The sequence below is a fragment of the Aulonocara sp. 'chitande type north' Nkhata Bay genome, linkage group LG15 (assembly GCF_057382095.1).
Source record: "Aulonocara sp. 'chitande type north' Nkhata Bay isolate Kocher_YH1m ecotype deep benthic linkage group LG15, A_spYH_male_GT1.1, whole genome shotgun sequence".
In the NCBI taxonomy this organism is placed as follows: domain Eukaryota; kingdom Metazoa; phylum Chordata; class Actinopteri; order Cichliformes; family Cichlidae; genus Aulonocara; species Aulonocara sp. 'chitande type north' Nkhata Bay.
In genome coordinates this window covers 39943546-39959964 of record NC_141358.1, presented here as the reverse complement: position 1 = coordinate 39959964, position 16419 = coordinate 39943546, and the positions used below count along the sequence as shown (strand labels likewise).

Below are 16419 nucleotides of genomic sequence, written 5' to 3'. Positions count from 1 at the left end.
ATTTTTTAAATTTTTATTTTTTTATGTCTCCATTCTGTTAATAATACATGAATGTCCTCTTTCCCTCCCCTTCCCTCTCCCCCCCTCTCCTCCCCTGTAGCAATTATTGAACCCACCACCACTAGTGCTGTCTCAAGCCCAGGTCAGTATATGTCACCATGCTGTACACCAAATCAGCAACGTGAGCCGCTGCCTCATACTAACCTGAGCTGAAAACCGCTCCTCCATCTCGATTTATTTCAGTTGGCTGGCTGGAGTGCCTGCTGGGTGTACAGCTTCACTGTATGTCTTTTATACTCTATATTTGCATTTATTCTTTTTTTAATCTTTTGTTTTGGGGATTTTTATTTTTTGGTAATTGTTTTTTTTTTTTTGGCTTCTTCAGTCTGGCTACATTATTCTTCTTGCAGCCTTTGCCATCACACTACCCCGCCCCCTTTTTTCTGCCATTACAACCCCGCCTCCCCCACCAGCACCCCCACTTGGATCAAATAGCGTCATCAAGTGGCTGCTCCATATTCCGTTGGGTCTGATGCTTTTCATAATGCTGATGGCTTCTTTCTCTCTTTCTCTCAACAACACTCTCCTGCTCCCCGCCACTCGCTAAATGTAGTATACATGAAAGGCAGTACACCGTCGGTGGTGAAGGGCCTGTGGTTGGTTTGTTGTTTGCAAGATGGAATCTCCGCTGCGCTTGTAGTTTTCTTCCCCCCATTCCAAAAGGAGAAAAAGGGAAAACTACCTCCCCCCCCTTTCTGTCTCTCTCGTAATATTCCTCAATCATTTCCCCCTACTTTCTCTCTCTGTTCTTTCCTCTTTAAAACAGTCCTCTGGCGCCGTGCCACCCTCTTTAACCTGATCTCCTCCTAGTGCTGTTGTCAGTGCTACACTGTCGACGTCGCCCTTATTTCCCCCTCCTCACTGCATTCTGCTGCTTCCACATTCCAGCCCAGAATAATCCCCTCTGCCTGGCCGTCTCTTCTCCCTCTCTAATGGTTTTAAGCAAGTCGCAGAATGTAATCTCTCATGGTGGTTACATTATTTATTTTTTTTTTTTTTTGCTTAATTGTGCTCATGTGCACAGAAGCACACTGGCACTAAAAGCTTTCTCTGACACAGATGCGCATTGTAGACGCTGAAATGAAAACATTCTGAAATATTCTGATGTGCCCAAATGCACCTGCACTTACAGTACATACTGTACTGTAATCACACGCGAGGATTCGTATTGCACGATTTATCTCCTAGGCAGTTCTCGTGACTTTTCACCCAGCTCTGTGGAAAGATGACATTCTCTACCTGTCTGTCTGAGCCAAATATAATTATCCATGGAGATTCTGTCAGATAACAAGTTAAAATAAGCTCAGCAGCAACAAACGGTCCTGGCATGGCCCTGAACTCTCATTTGATGTAATGCTAGCAGAACAAATGACAATTTCATGGTCCAAAGGAACACCGGTGGTTTCAATCGTGGAGATAAACTCTCTCAGTGAGCCACTGTTTTTGCTTTGTTCCAAGTTGTATTTGAAGTTAATTTCTCAATGCTGCCTTCACTAACTGGCTTGGTAAAGGGAATTATTTTAGATCCCAAACATTGTATAATTAAGTTTCATAATTATTTTTTTTTTACCAAGTTATTATCTGCTTTTATTTCCCCTATGAATGGGTTTGGGGAGATGTGGTCCCAAAATAAGAATGAAATTTCTTGTCTGTAAGGTAAAAGAATCCGAAGATCTGAAATGGGGGGAAATAAATAAATAAATCTCAGGCCCCACAGCACTTGGCAGTGTATGTTTCAGTCCATTGATCAAGGGCAAATGACAAAAACAAAATCAAATTACAAAGAGAAAACATTGTTAATAGGAAACATCCGTCACTGTGCTTTTATTTCTAACCTTGCTGGGCCAGTACTACTCTAATAAAAGTCGTCTCCAATGGGCCAAAAAAGCTATTGTGTAGGTTAATTAAATCCTATTTTTATGGTAGATGTTAGATTGTTTGACTCAGCACTTGTATAATCTGATATCCCACAGACACAGCTGTACACAAGCTTAGTTTCCCACCCAACAGGAAAACTTATGAAATATTTCTAAGCAAGATTTGGGATGTGAAATGACACCATTAGTCGCAAAAAGCTGCAGTTCCTTTAGCGCTGCTAAATAACAGCATGGACCTCTACGTGAATGATGCTCCATCCCTGATAAACATTGGAGCTCACAACTGCAAAACTAAATATATCATGGCTGAAATTCATAGAAGCAGGATTCACTTGGCTTAGTTGCCTTGTGTTCAGGAAAGCTGGTCAGTAACCCATTCATGGTTTATCCAGTGAGGACTGTCATACTGCGATGGGTCACTACTTGGTCTTCAGTATGATGTACTACAAAAGATCAAACAATCAAATGTCATGCCTGATGTTTTTGAGACAATAATTGTATCTTAAAAGCCTCAACCTTTTACATAATTGATTATACACCACAGTATACACAGTCTAAAACAAGGCAGCACGGTGGTACAGTGGTCAGCACTGTTTCCTCATAGCAAGAAGGTCCTGAGTTCAATGCCACCATTCTGCTGCTTCTGTGTGGAGTTTGCATGTTCTCCCTGTGTTTGTGCAGGTAGGTTCTCTCTGACTACTCCAGCTTCCTCCCAAAGACATAATAGGGGATAAGTTAATTGGAAACTCTACATTGTCCATAAGTATGAAGGCGAGCGTGAATGGTTGTCTGTGCCTATGTTAGCAACAGACTGCCGACATGTCCAGGGCGTACCCTGCGACCCTGAAGAAGGATAAGCGAATGGATGGATTTCTAAAACATCATGTTAATTAACTGAATGTTTTTAGAAGGACATTCAAATCTTTGGATGTTGACAGACAGATTTCCAAGATGCTATGTTTCTGCATTTATAATTCTATGTATTATGTGCATGGTAAGGCAAGTTTATTTATATAGCACAACAAGGTGATTCAAAGTGCTTTACAGAGACATTAAAAAACAAAAACAAATCAAAGCATGATTTAAAATTGATTAAAAAAAGTAGATAAAATCAGTAGTTAAAATGTAAGTTTTGAAATTTAAGCTTAAAAGTGTGGATTTTGTGTTTTATTCAAATGCAGCTGAGAACAGGTGAGTCTTCAACCTGGATTTAAATAAACTGAGTGTTTCAGCTGATCTGAGGCTTTCTGGGAGTTTGTTCCAGATATAAGGAGCATAAAAGCTGAATGCAGCTTCTCCGTGTCTGGTTCTGACTCTGGGAACTGATAAAAGACCGGATCCAGATGACCTGAGGGATCTGGAAGGTTCATACTGGGTCAGGAGGTCACTGATGTATTTTGGTCCTAAACCATTCAGAGCTTTATAGACCAGCATCAGAACTTTAAAGTCTATCCTCTGACGGACAGGCAGCCAGTGTAAAGACCTCAGAGCTGGACTGATGTGGTCCACTTTTTTGGTCTTAGTGAGGACTCGAGCAGCAGAGTTCTGAATGAGCTGTAGTTGTCTGACTGATTTTTTAGGTAGACCTGTAAAGATGCTGTTACAGTAATCAAGCCTACTAAAGATGAATGCATGGACTGTAAGGTACAAGGACTGGACTGAAAATGAATGAAAAAGCAGCCAAAGTCCAAATAAAAACCTTCAGAAAGCCCAGAGAACTATTGTTTAAGACTACTGTGAAAAGGTCTGCATCCTCAAGACAGTACTGTATAATATGAAGATGCTACTGACTCACTACAAAAGCACATAACTGGGACTTTGTTTGGGTATATGATCAAACTGAACAGTTGGTGAGTGATAGGAGCAGATTGTAACACGATTCCTTTGGTAAATGTAACTAGTATTCTAACGTCTACACAGCTGTGTGAGCTGTAAGGCCTAGTATAACTGTACAGTTGTTGTTTACCACCACAAAAGCATCTTTGACCTTTGACTATTGAATTGCACCCATGGAGATCAATACAAATCATTTCATACTTTTATCTTATTTTTTCTTTACCTGTTTTATTATGTCATACAGATACATTCACATTTATCAGGTAACCACACGCACAAAGGGAAGCCATCTGTCTCTGCCTCTTGAGATGATGTTTTATGTACCGCACCGTGAAAGTTTATGCTGTGCAAAATGGTAATATACTATTTGGTGACAATCAAGGCCTTAAGCTTATTTTATCTTTAGCATATGGATCTGCATGCATTTACCCAAACAAAGCACTGCTCCAATTCTCTAAAGCAGCTGGCTTGGTGCCACCCTATCCTCCCAATGAAATGTAGATCTGAGATAAGAGTGTTTGCTCCCACAGGTTTTCACTACTGTTTATTCGGATCACTTGACTCTAAGAAAACAGTGTTCTTAACACTGTACTGAGCCGCATATCATGTCTTCATGAGGCAAGATGCACAACTGCTGCTGGTTCGAGGAGTACTGCATGCATTATACATAACCGAGGTACCTCACTCTAATTCCCAGGTGCCATGTTAACTTCCAAATAAACAAATTCAGGCGTGAGTGTAGCTAAGTGAACATGATTCACATACTGTTTGACTTTCTCTTTTATCCTCTTATTGGGGCCTAATTTTTCATGGTACATAATTTCCTTTTTTCTTGTTATCTGGTATAATTAAAACGAATTACAGAAAGAGGTAATGCCGATGCTTTCGCGTTTCTGGCATGTGAATCATTTATTTGACCGTCCTCCATACCAGCATCAAGCTTTAGGAGATAGGGAGAGTGCTTTAATGAGTCTATGAAGGTTTATGTGTCTTGGAAGATAGTGGAGTAGGCTGTTAAAGTTTTCTGGGATTTATTCCCTGAAAATTTCTTGTATCTTTGCAGAACAAAGACTCAGATGAGGGTTCCTTTATAAAGATGTTTTCAAATTGGAAGTTTCAGCGGCTTAATGAAGACCATTTTCTGATTGATTTAGAGCAGGGCTAGGTCATATATCTTGCTTTATTCAAGGTCCAGAGCACAACATCAAAGAGATAATCTACCTCATTAAGTATTCTTCCAAAGTCCTCTAAAATACAAAAGTCACTCACTCAGCTCCCTGAGGTTCAGGGAGTTGTGTTAATCAAATTATTATAGTAAGCCTGTAAAGCTTCTCTAATGAAAGGATAGCTGGCTAATTTATGTCTGAAATTGGGGTAATGTCTTCTTTGGAAGATTACTTTAAACAAGGTTGAATGTGCTTTTGCTCTTTGAGTTTCCTATTTCATCTGATGCTGACGCAAGCAAGACTCTAAGGAAGATTTTGTTTATGTTACACTCTACAAATACACAACTTGGCATTTTTCTCTTAAGTTCTAAATTAATATTTTCTCTTGGCCATCACTTTGTAAATATTAGACTAACTCTAACTGAAGAAGCCCATAAGCACATCCAGCCTGTCTTTGAATCTATATATAGTACTTCTTTGGTGATTTTGTCAGCGTATGACTTTTACTAACTTAAGCGTAAAAAATGGTGCGCATTTGGTTTAGTACCTTATTTTTTATACAAATATTTGCCCTTAGGGGAGGCAAAAAGAATTACAAAGTAAAATTGTATGTGCAGATTTAGTTTCCCTTCTGAGATGGAGTATTAGTTGCTATCAGCTGTAGGCTTTATAACAAAGGCAGTAGGTTTTTTGTTTTTGTACATGCACAGGTTAACTGTGTATCACAGTTTTTCCCCCTGAATATACTACCGGGCTGCCCTGCTCCTTTGCCCTGCAGCAGTGCATACTAAATTCTCGCAATATATTCTGAAACATATGCTCCAGCATATGCTCGATGCCCACACGGACGACTAGAATGCTGATCATTGCATCATAACCTCAGTACTAGGCCATCCTAAAAGTACTGGGATACCTAGGAAACAAAAGTTATGTATTCAAATGAGTCATAAAAGAAAAATTTGAAACAAAGTTGCAGATTTCTTTCACCTCAGCACACAATAATAGGTTTCTGATGCCACAATATGCCTTTAATTTCCACTAGGATTATTTCTGACGGCATGCAGGAGAACACTGATACTTAGAGATTGATATTGGATTTCTTGAATGTCATTGGACAAGTTGAATAGATCTGCCTGTCCTTTGTTTAGTCCCAGACAAAGTCAATCACACTAATCATTCATTACACATCATCGGTTAGATAACACGGTCTTCATCTGCTCTACGGCACCTCTCAAACCAGCTTTACTTTCCATATGTTGTATTTTTAGCAGTGAAGCAATGTGACACTGTAAGCCGGTTGAAAAGAATCAGGTAACTGATATAAAAAAGGCCTTTTTCCTCCTTCCCTTGGCATTAAATCCAGAGACTGCAGAGACTCTACCACCTCCCTGCTTCTGCAAACCTCAAAGCTCCAAAAATCAACCACAGACAAAGTTCCTGAACTTGCACTCAGATAAAACCCATACTGAGATGCTGTGTGTTTTTTTCCTGTTGCTCAGAGGTAGGTATTGTAGACTTTATGGATAAAGTCCTCATCCTGAGGTGAACTACGCCGGATTGCTCAGTACGTGAAACTGCTGTTCTAACAAATAGCACACATGCACACAGTTCAATTACACGTCTGTAGTCAGACGTAGGAGCCAGAAGTGCTGAAGTTCAGTTGTGTCAAGTGACAATTAAAATATAGTCACCAGTTTGACTGCTGTCTACTTGGGTTTGTGAGTCATACCAAGCTAATGACTGCATTAATACATTGCACTTATGAAATATTCAGCAGGATGGAGTATCTCCCACTGTTAAACCTACATTGGAGTGTGCTATGAGTGTGACTGGTAGTGTAAATCCTAGAGCACTGGGCTTGTTGAGACCACATTTTAGTGTGTTAAACCTTTACAGTAAACAGCCCTGCCTCTACTTTACCCAGCATGCCTGGTGTCAGACACACTGAGCTACCCACAGATAATCCTTTTTGGCAGCGCATTTTCTGCTAGCCTTATCAGTTGTGTGGTGGCGAGATCAGGAACCGTGCTCTGCTCCTGCAACGCACTGCCACCCCCAACTCCTGTCCCGTACAGTTTGTTTTGAGGTGTTATGCTGACCTTCAATTTTACTGACCTCTGGAAGGGCCTGATAAGCAGATGGCATGTCATCTATCACGCTTGACCCCCCGATCCCGGAACAATGTAAATAGATCGGGAGTTTTGTCCTGCGAAACTGGAAGCCTGTGAGCTTCCTCGCTCAGAAACCTGTTGTTTCAGTAAACATTTTAAAAACACGTGAGATAGGCTCGACAAATAAAACCTCCATCTCCTCCTCTGATAAAACAGAAATTCTATAATGTCTAATGAAAAGAAAACAGGGACTCAAAAGCCACCAGTGAGTGCATGTAAACACTAAATTATACAGGATATATCCAGCGCTGAGGAAGGCTGAGTTTATAACTCTTCTCGGCTTTATTGCATTATCTTCTGAAATGTCAAAGTGTGCTAGGGTTGCCAGAGTTTATCCATTTGATCAACAGTTCCCTTGCCTTCTGACAACACATGCATTACCATAGTGTAGTGTAGTGTAGTGTAGTGTAGAGCATATGTTTTCAGGAAATGAAAGCCATTACTTTGATATTATAATAGCACACGATGCGATTGCCTTGTGATCTTCTGTTTTCTCTCTGTAATTTCCTAAATGAGTATTAATCAGGGGAAGTGTTATTTTTTGTTGTTTGGCTGATTGGTACTCCGTTGTTTGTGTGATATTAGTCATTACAGGCTAGGTTTTGTTTTGCTGTGGCTGCCTGGGCTTTTTATTACTGTGCCCTAAAACACATTCTGAGTGCTAATGCTGATTAGTTAAATGTGGGAGATACCGACAATGAAATTGATTTTGTGTTTTACTGTGCTGAGAAGTGTGCTCTAAAACAAAGTGATGGCTCTTTCTCCTTGTTTGCTTTTGGTTAACTGATTATGAAACACTTAAGACATGCTTCAAAAAAAGAAACCTTTTATAATCTGAGGAAAAACAATTATTAATATTGATCGCACACCGTTTGTTACAAATTAAACACAGGGCAATTCTTGGATGGACAGACGAGTCCACACTGGTGAAGGGACACCTCATACATCTATTGGGAACCTTCAATGCCAGTGGAGTAAATGTGGCGTGTATGTCATTTGCTTTAATTAATTCTAACCCCAACATTTTCCTAAAATTAAGCAATTAAGCAACCATGTTGACATAATAGCATTACACAGTTGTTGCAGATTTGTCCGCTGCACATCCGTAATTCGACTCTGTGAGTTTGGAGGCTGCTTGAGTGCAGTGAACTCATGTTTTAAACTTTGTTGCATGACATGTTATCCTGCTGGAAGCAGCTATCTAAAGATGTTACACTGTTGTCATAAAGAGATGCAACAATACTTGGGTAGGCTGTGATGTTTAAACACACTTCAGTTGTACTAAGGTGCTCAAAGTGTGCCAAGAAAATAAATACCCCCCATTGTTACAGCATTGGTAGCAGGCAGGGTGGATCCATGCTTTCATGTTGTTGTTTTTAAGCCTATTACTGAATGTTGCAGCAGTAACTGAGACTCACCAGACTGGGCTTTTTCCAATTTTCTGTTACTTTTGGTTAGCCTGCACGGATTATAGCATCCATTTCCTTTTTTTAGCTGAGAGAAGCGGCACTCGGTGTGGTCTTTTGCTACCGAAGCCCATCTACTTCAAGGTTTGACATGTTTTGTATTCAGAGATCATCTTCTGCATACCTTGGTTGTGTCGAGTGGTTATTTGTGCTACTTTCCTATTATCTCTGGCCATTCTCTTCTGGCCTATGATATCAACGAGGCATTTTCAGCCAGTGAACTGTTGCTCATTGGATATTTTTCCTCGTTATACCCTCTCTGTAAACCCCAGAGATGGTTGTGTGGGAAAATCCAAGCAGATCAGCATTTTTTGATACACCAGCTCGTATGGCACCAACAACCCTGCCAAAGTCACTGTTCTAATGCTCAGTTTGAACGTAAGCAGGCTGTCTTGACCATGTCCACATGACTAAATGCATTAAGTAGCCCAACCAGGGTCCCCTATGGTAAGTAAGGTCCACCGTGCTACCTAAGAATATGAGTGAGAGACATAGTCAAATGATTTATATATAATATATATGAGAAAATGCACTGCAAAGGCAATTATGCAATCATACAAATAATCGTACAGTCTAAGCTAGAGTTCTGCAATCACGCACGTGTACTAAATTTAAACTCTTTAAATTTGGAGACGTCTCAGAGGGAGCCTGTTTTAGCAGTAATGCAATATTTTTCTGACTCTAGGCTCTCAGACAGCATTGCCAAAACATTTTCAGCTCACACAAAGGGCTTTTTACCTCTCCTCTTCCCTATCTTAACTACATAAACAGATTATTATCCATATTTCATGGACCTTAACCTTCACCATTCCCCTCTGCCCCCTGCAAAGACTCATTTTCAGGCTTGCCTTTCACCTATTTGTCAGTCTCTGATTTAAATGGCCGTGCTGCCCTCCCCTTCTGTCAGCAGATTATTTTACTTATCCCACATTTCTCTCACCGAGTCTCTCTGTCCCTGCCTCTCTTTCACACAGCGTTGTTCCCTTGCTCCCACATGCACCGCTTTTCTCTCTGCCTCTGATTATCTCTCCCATTTTGCATCTCCTCAGGAGTGCCGGCCATTAAATGCAAACCTGGTCATGCTGTCAGTCCCACACACACGGAGAAGAAACACAGCGGCGCTCACTTAAACAACTGTCTCGAGAAGAGCGAGAAAACTATTTTACAGACTTCTCCCTGTATTCATCTTTCATGGATATTTCTCTGTATTTGCAATGATAATATTGGAGGTGGATATTAAAACTGAGACCTGTCAGAGCCTTTTCCCAGTTTTTAAGTTGTGACAAAGAATCTTCTTTCTTTCATGTGTTTCTTCCCATCTCGTATTTGAGTTCTTGTTGGAGGCAGTGCTTTTATCCCTGTCGCTGTCACTTATATTTTTTTTTCTGGTATAACTTTTCAGAGTTTGCAGATCACCAAATCTCACACATCTCTACGCTGTACCCAGAAGATCAAAGCACATTATGCATTGTAGCGCTTTCAGGTCCGCGACATCCTTCCCAGTTTTTGATGTTGTATTTACAAAACCTCCATTCCTGCTCTTGAGTAAAAAGTTCTGCAAATAAGCAGAAAGGACCACAAAGGGAAGCTGCTGTTAAAGGGACGTTGAAAATGGGGTTTTTTGTCAATTTAAATCTCTTTCCAACTTTAATTGGCACTCTCACCGCTGCAGTGGGGGTGATTAATAAGACAATTCAGTTGGAAAGATGAGCTCCCAACAACAGACAGGACCGTGCCGTTGCTGTGTGAGAGCTGGAGCAGAAAATGGATAGTCATTTCCTTTTATGACCACAAAAGGCTGCTGTAGAGATTCAGTCTTGGTCTATAATTGAGACACCAGGGTATATTCTCTTTCTGGACAGACTCTAATGGTTAGTGCATTAAGGAGGATGATTGAAGAAAGCCACACACTTACAGTAGAGGCCGCAGTAAATCAGAAAAGATGGCTTTCTGGCCAATTTGTAGATTGCAGTGGGTTCACACTGTGCAGTGCTTTAGGTCTTCCCTCTCTCTCATCTTTGGTGAGTGCACTCTTCAGCAGAGTTAAATGGGCATAATTTTGAGGTACAGGAGAGAACACTTTTAGTAGTAATGGAGAGAAAGCTTTGGACATGTTGTCATTGCCCTTGGAAATATAGCAAATGCGCTCTTCAGGCTCGCTCACTTCTCAGGAGGCTCTTCGCTGCATCACGCTCACTTTTGGGGTTCTTGAGGAACGAGTTGAGGAAGTAGCTTTGCTTAAGAGATCCGCAGACCTGCGGGCTCACGCTGCATACTCCTGCTAATCCAATAAAGCCTCATGCAGATGTCATTCCTAAACTCTGGGTGTTTGAGCAGTTGTCTTTGTCCTGTCGTTTATTCTCACAGAATCTAAAACACAGGCATTTAAATTTAACCCTGATCACTTACCGCTGTTCCTGCTCAATTAAGCGTGCTGCTGTGCTCACCAGTGCATGCTGTGTTGTCTGCAATGTTGCATTTCACTGTGTTATAACAGCTCTGCTTTGGCATCTCTGGGATTTTAATGATGACCCTAAACAGGCACTTACCGAAGTGGCTTATTGAAGCAAATCAGAGCCAATGGAACACTGCATCCCCATCCGCAGGCACTGATACTGTCACATTAAAATTAGCCATTGCTTTTTAAGAGTCTGAGATGAAAACACGAGACACTATGAGAGATTACTCAAGAATATGTTTCCATGTCTGTATTATTTTGCAGATATATAAATGTTAAACCTTTGACCACGACGGTGAGGCGATAAGGTGGCTCTAATATGCTGGAGGCGCATTTTGCTGGTGCGATTTAGCTTTACTTGTCCCCAGAGAGGGAAGGGTCACTTTAAATCAATACAAAGTTAGTCTAATTAAATGGCTTAGGTATGAAAATGATTTAAAATCATGCATTTTCCACTCCACCACTTCAGTTCCAGAGACTTATTGAATCGGTACCAAGGGGCACTGAAGCTGTCTAGCAGCACAAGGTGGCTCAACACCTTGCTAAGACACTTGATGTCAGCTCTCCCTTTAATTTGTCACCCGTCCGTGTGTGACAGCTGTCTTCTGCAAGATTACAGGTCATGTGATCGTGCCAGGGTGGTTTTGTCTTCGTTGCCAACTGCCCCGATAAACCTCAGGAACTCTGCCCACCCATGACATGTCTTCTTCCTCTGTATTTAAATTCTAGAGAGACTGGTGCCTATATGTCACTCCATGATAAGTGCTAGGAATTACACAGTTCCTCGCTTGCCCAATTTAAACAACCCCTGCTGACATTGGCAGAGGAAGAAGCCTGAGGAGTAAAGATACTGTGCCCACTGCTTCTAAAAGAAAACCTATGCTCAACCCTTGCATCCAAAATTTTCAAAGAAATCATTATTTGAAGACTGGCTTCAGTTGTATAAATCAAACATAGAGGCATAATGATATGGAGATGCGTTTTAGCTGCTGTTCTGTTGTTGTTAGGTCTGATGCTGAATAATTTTCTCCCCTGTTTAATTCAGCAAGCAGATTAGTGATGCAGGGAAATGTTCCTGCTGTTCTTTAGTTGCATTTCTCCACAATAAATTAGCCATATTTTGTTAATTTGTGTATATTGATATTGTGCATTATGCATTTAACAAAGGCTAATCTATATTATTAGCTCCTTGCTGTTTCGAGGGAGGCTGTATGATGGTTCAAATGACATAAAGTTGTTAATTACCAGATATTTAGCAATGTGGACTTCTCCACAATAATCTCCACAATCTTCTTCAAATATCCACATATAAACCAAACATTCATATGTGGTCATTTTATCTTTTAAACAGTCTCTCAGTGGAGTTATCAGATAGTTACATTGTTGCTATTCTTACCTATGATGCCAGCCTTAATCTTAATCAGTTTCAGTTTTATTTATAAAGCTCCAAGTCACAGTAACAGTTGCCTCACGGGACTTTGTACTGTAAGATAAAGACCCTACAACAATACAGAGAAACCCCCAAGAATCAGATGACCCCTTATGAGCAAGAACCTGGTGAAAGTGGGAAGGAAAAACTCCCTCTTGACAGGAAGAAACCTCCAGCAGAACCAGTCTAAGGGAGGGGTAGCCATCTGGCGCAACCGGTCGGGGATGAGAGGAGGGAAACACAACACCTTATAATGTTCACATATAAAGTGTTCATCAAAGTGGTTTTAACAGGAACTGCAGTTTTGGCATGAAATGGTGGGTAAACAGGTCTTTACCATCATCAGGCTTTGCGATGACAATAATGAAAGCGCTTTGCTGTAAAAAGAGTTTCCTCTATTTACCTGCTATTTCACAGCAAAATAGCTGATGTAAAATTGGTCATTTAATACTCCTGTTGTGTTGACTTGCAAATGCTATGGCTGGCTCCTAGCAAAGTGTTACACACCCAAATGTAACTGAGTTTATTCATATGCATACACATGATGCATACTTTTGATAAGGGAAGCTATGAAAGTGTCCAGTCAGTTTGATATCACCCTGGCCCCTCGAGCTTTTTTCTCATCCATGCACTGCGTTGCACCTTGGTACAGGAGGAAAAGGAGGAAATCCTTAAGAAACCTTCCTGTGGGTGTAACAGATTTGTTCGGGGCTCACCTGAGTTCAGCTCAGCTTTGTTCTCTGCTCACTTTGTAAATTGAACTCTAAGTCCTACTACAACACTTGCATGAAAATGCTTGTCAGCCATCAGAGATGTGACTGTACTGGCTACTGATTTGCATTTCATATAGCTTTGACTGAGACAGAACTCAACCCCTGTTAATCACAGCAGCCCGGAGACAAACAGATCTAAATGTACTTGGTTTCTACTTTGTATGCATGATCATACAGGAGGAAATGTAACAGGAGGCTTCACTAGTGCTGTTCTTCAGTAGGGCTTTGCACACCTTGCTTCCTTTTCCACAGTGAACGATTTCTAAATGAATCCCGGTGACTTTCTGCACTTGTTTCACCTTCAACGACACGGTGTTATCGATTATGTGGACCCATACTGGGTGTCCTTATGACAGAGCAAAGAGTTTAGTCCATAGTCCTCTCAAATCACACTCCAGACACCTTTCCCTCATCTTTTCTTTAATTTGTTTTTTGTCAAGTTTGATGTCTTCAGTGTTGCCCCTCTGCCCTCTCAGGATTAACTGCTGTGGAGTGGTTTGGGTTTTTTTTTTTTTTTGCTCTTTCAGACAATTATCTCTGAGAGGCCTGGACAAAGAGTCCCTCTCTTCATGACAATTTCACCTACCTTTAAACCAACCCACACTGCCCATCACCCATTAAATAGCACTTACTCTTGTCTATTTGAAAACACACTAAATCACACACAGAGGCAACCCTAAAGCTCTTTTCCATTTCTGTCTTTTATGTTATTGAAACTGTCTGGACCCTCTCCTAAGTTCATCAAGCCCACGCGCGTCGTTTCAATTGCTGTCGTGAGCCTCTGGAAAATTCTCTCAGTCATCCCATCCACAAATGACAGTATCTATACTGAAGCGCCCATTAAAAGCGGAGCATTTGCATCGCCTCTCCGTCAGTTACCCCCTCCTCGATAGTCTTTAAATTCTTTTCATTGACAAACCACACCTTGAAGACCTTGGAGGTTTTTAAACGCGGTTAGAAAAGGTCATGACATTCAGAAATGGCATCCTCTTTGGGGAAATGGCTTGGATGTCTGACCGTTAAATAAGGTTAGTTCTATCGGCTCGATTTCTAAGCAGCTTGGCATCTTCTGCATCGCTAAAAAGTGGTCATTTCTCTGCCAGTACTGAAGGCTTTCTGCACAACTTGGAGTGGTTTCACTCTGTGTTATGGCTAATAAAGCAGAACAGCCCCCACACACATATGGAGACACACAGTATATAAGCACGTATATGCTGAGTATGCTCCCACTTGGTTGTGGTGGTGAGTGTAGGGATGGATGCATTAGTGCTGGATGGCTGGGGGGGTTGTTTCTGACAATTAATGATATACACGCTTTTGTTCACACACACACGCACACACACACAGACAAATCAAACCCCCTGCATACACAACTTTTTTTGCATCCCGCACAGCTCATTGCTATCTCAGTTCCCCACTCTCCTGCGCTCAGTTCTTCTTCCCATGAAACAGAGGAATTGAAATGCAAGAGCTTAAGGGTAAAGCCTCGAAGGACGCAAACAGAAACCATTAACCCTTTACTTTTCCTTTGGCCTTGAAACTGATGAGTTATTCAGGGCTTTTGACAAGGATCCACCCTCTTCCCATCGACTAATAATGAAGAAAGGTCGATGAACGTGCTGCTGAGAGATGCCTTTGGCAAAATAATCTCAGGACTCAATGCACCAAGGGTCGTAACGGCCTCTGAAGTGATAAACGGTCCTTTATTATCCAAGTACCCCGTATAACGTGCTTGAAACAATCAATGGGCTGAGCTACTCACGAGTCTGAGTCCTGTCACCGCTGACACTGTTAATTAGCACCAAAGAATCTCAGGCGCTTTTGTCTGAGCACATTTAAAAGGAGACGGGAGGATTAGACCATTTTGCTTAACATTTGTTATTCCTAATGCCATCTAGCATGTGGAGATCTCAGTGATGGTGGGTGGCTCCCCGTGGGCCGCCACAGATCCGTATCCCAACATGAAACAGCAGAAAATGACTGGAAGGAAGCCCGTATGCCTCTCACCAGCACAGGGAGGAATATTAGCACAGAATGAGACGAATATTGCCTTCTCCTAGAGTTGTCCATTTGCATATCACTAGTGACACTAGTCTGTCTTTTGATTGTTTGTTGGCATTTGGATGATTGATGTGTGTTTTGATATCTGGCAAACCCTTTCTTTGCTACACACCTTAATTTATTCTGCACCACAGTAGAGACGAGACAAAGTGATAGACGACGCGAGAATTTCATTCTGTTCTTTTCAAGTATATCCTAAGGATCAGTGCTGCAGGCATATATTAAACCGAGTCTGATATCTGACACCCTGTTTGTCAAAATATACAGATTTGATAAACTAACAGTAACTAGAAAAGAGTGTTATGCAACACAGTTATTTGTAGAGCCCTGGTTGCTGGCAGTAGGTCATATTCTGTGAGTAACGTCCTACAGGACTCCGTTAGAAGTGTTCTCTCTTTGTTATTGTGGAACCGCCACCCTGAAACACTAATATTTATTCATAGCACGACAGTCAATCATATCTTTGCACTTTATTCACAAGCTTCACAGAAAGAAATAGAAAATATAATTCAACATCTTAAAAAAGTAATATTCAAACTTTTTGTGCAAGAACTATAAAAAGTTGAAATTATAAAGTAAAAAAAAATAACGAAGTTTTGATTTTAAATTTGGATCTGAAGAATTAAAATAGCAGCTACATATGTCATTAATCTGTCAGATGTCATTAAGGAACAGATAGGTGTCAGATTTAACTTGCTATAAGAGATAACTATATTAAACAATGACATCTTTTATTCTGTGCAACAACATACACTCACCAGCTACTCGCAAAAGCTGGGTAGGACCTCGTTTGGCTTCGTTCCTTTGAGACTTTGCCCTGCCCACCCACCACGCCCTTTTTTTGTACATCCATAATGGAATGGATCCATTCCTCCACATCCCAAACATGCTTAATTGTATTAAGATCTGGTGGCTGTAAAGGCCATTTGAGTACAGTGAGCTTACTGTCATCTAAGTCATGTTTCATCATCAGTTTGAGATGGATTGAGTTTTGTGGCGTGGTGTGCTATCCTGCTGGAAGCATGGGTACACTGTGGTTATAAAGGGATGGACTTGGTCAGTGACAATACTCAGGTAGGTTGTGACATTTAAACAACATCGGCTGTACTAAAGGGACAAAAG

The 16419-nt window shown here is 41.0% G+C and overlaps 1 protein-coding gene across 3 annotated transcripts in view; it reads left to right on the top strand.

Moving 5' to 3' along the window:
* Window positions 1-16419, top strand: part of negr1 (neuronal growth regulator 1) — a 177525-nt gene that overhangs the window by 141006 nt on the left and 20100 nt on the right. Inside the window, exon 7 of one of the 3 annotated variants that reach the window (XM_086263406.1) lies at window positions 101-142. The exons of the other annotated variants lie outside the window; for them this stretch is intronic. Within the exon in view, the coding sequence (XP_086119532.1) occupies window positions 101-142 (42 nt within the window). The remainder of the gene's footprint in view (window positions 1-100; window positions 143-16419) is intronic. 3 annotated transcript variants of the gene reach the window in all.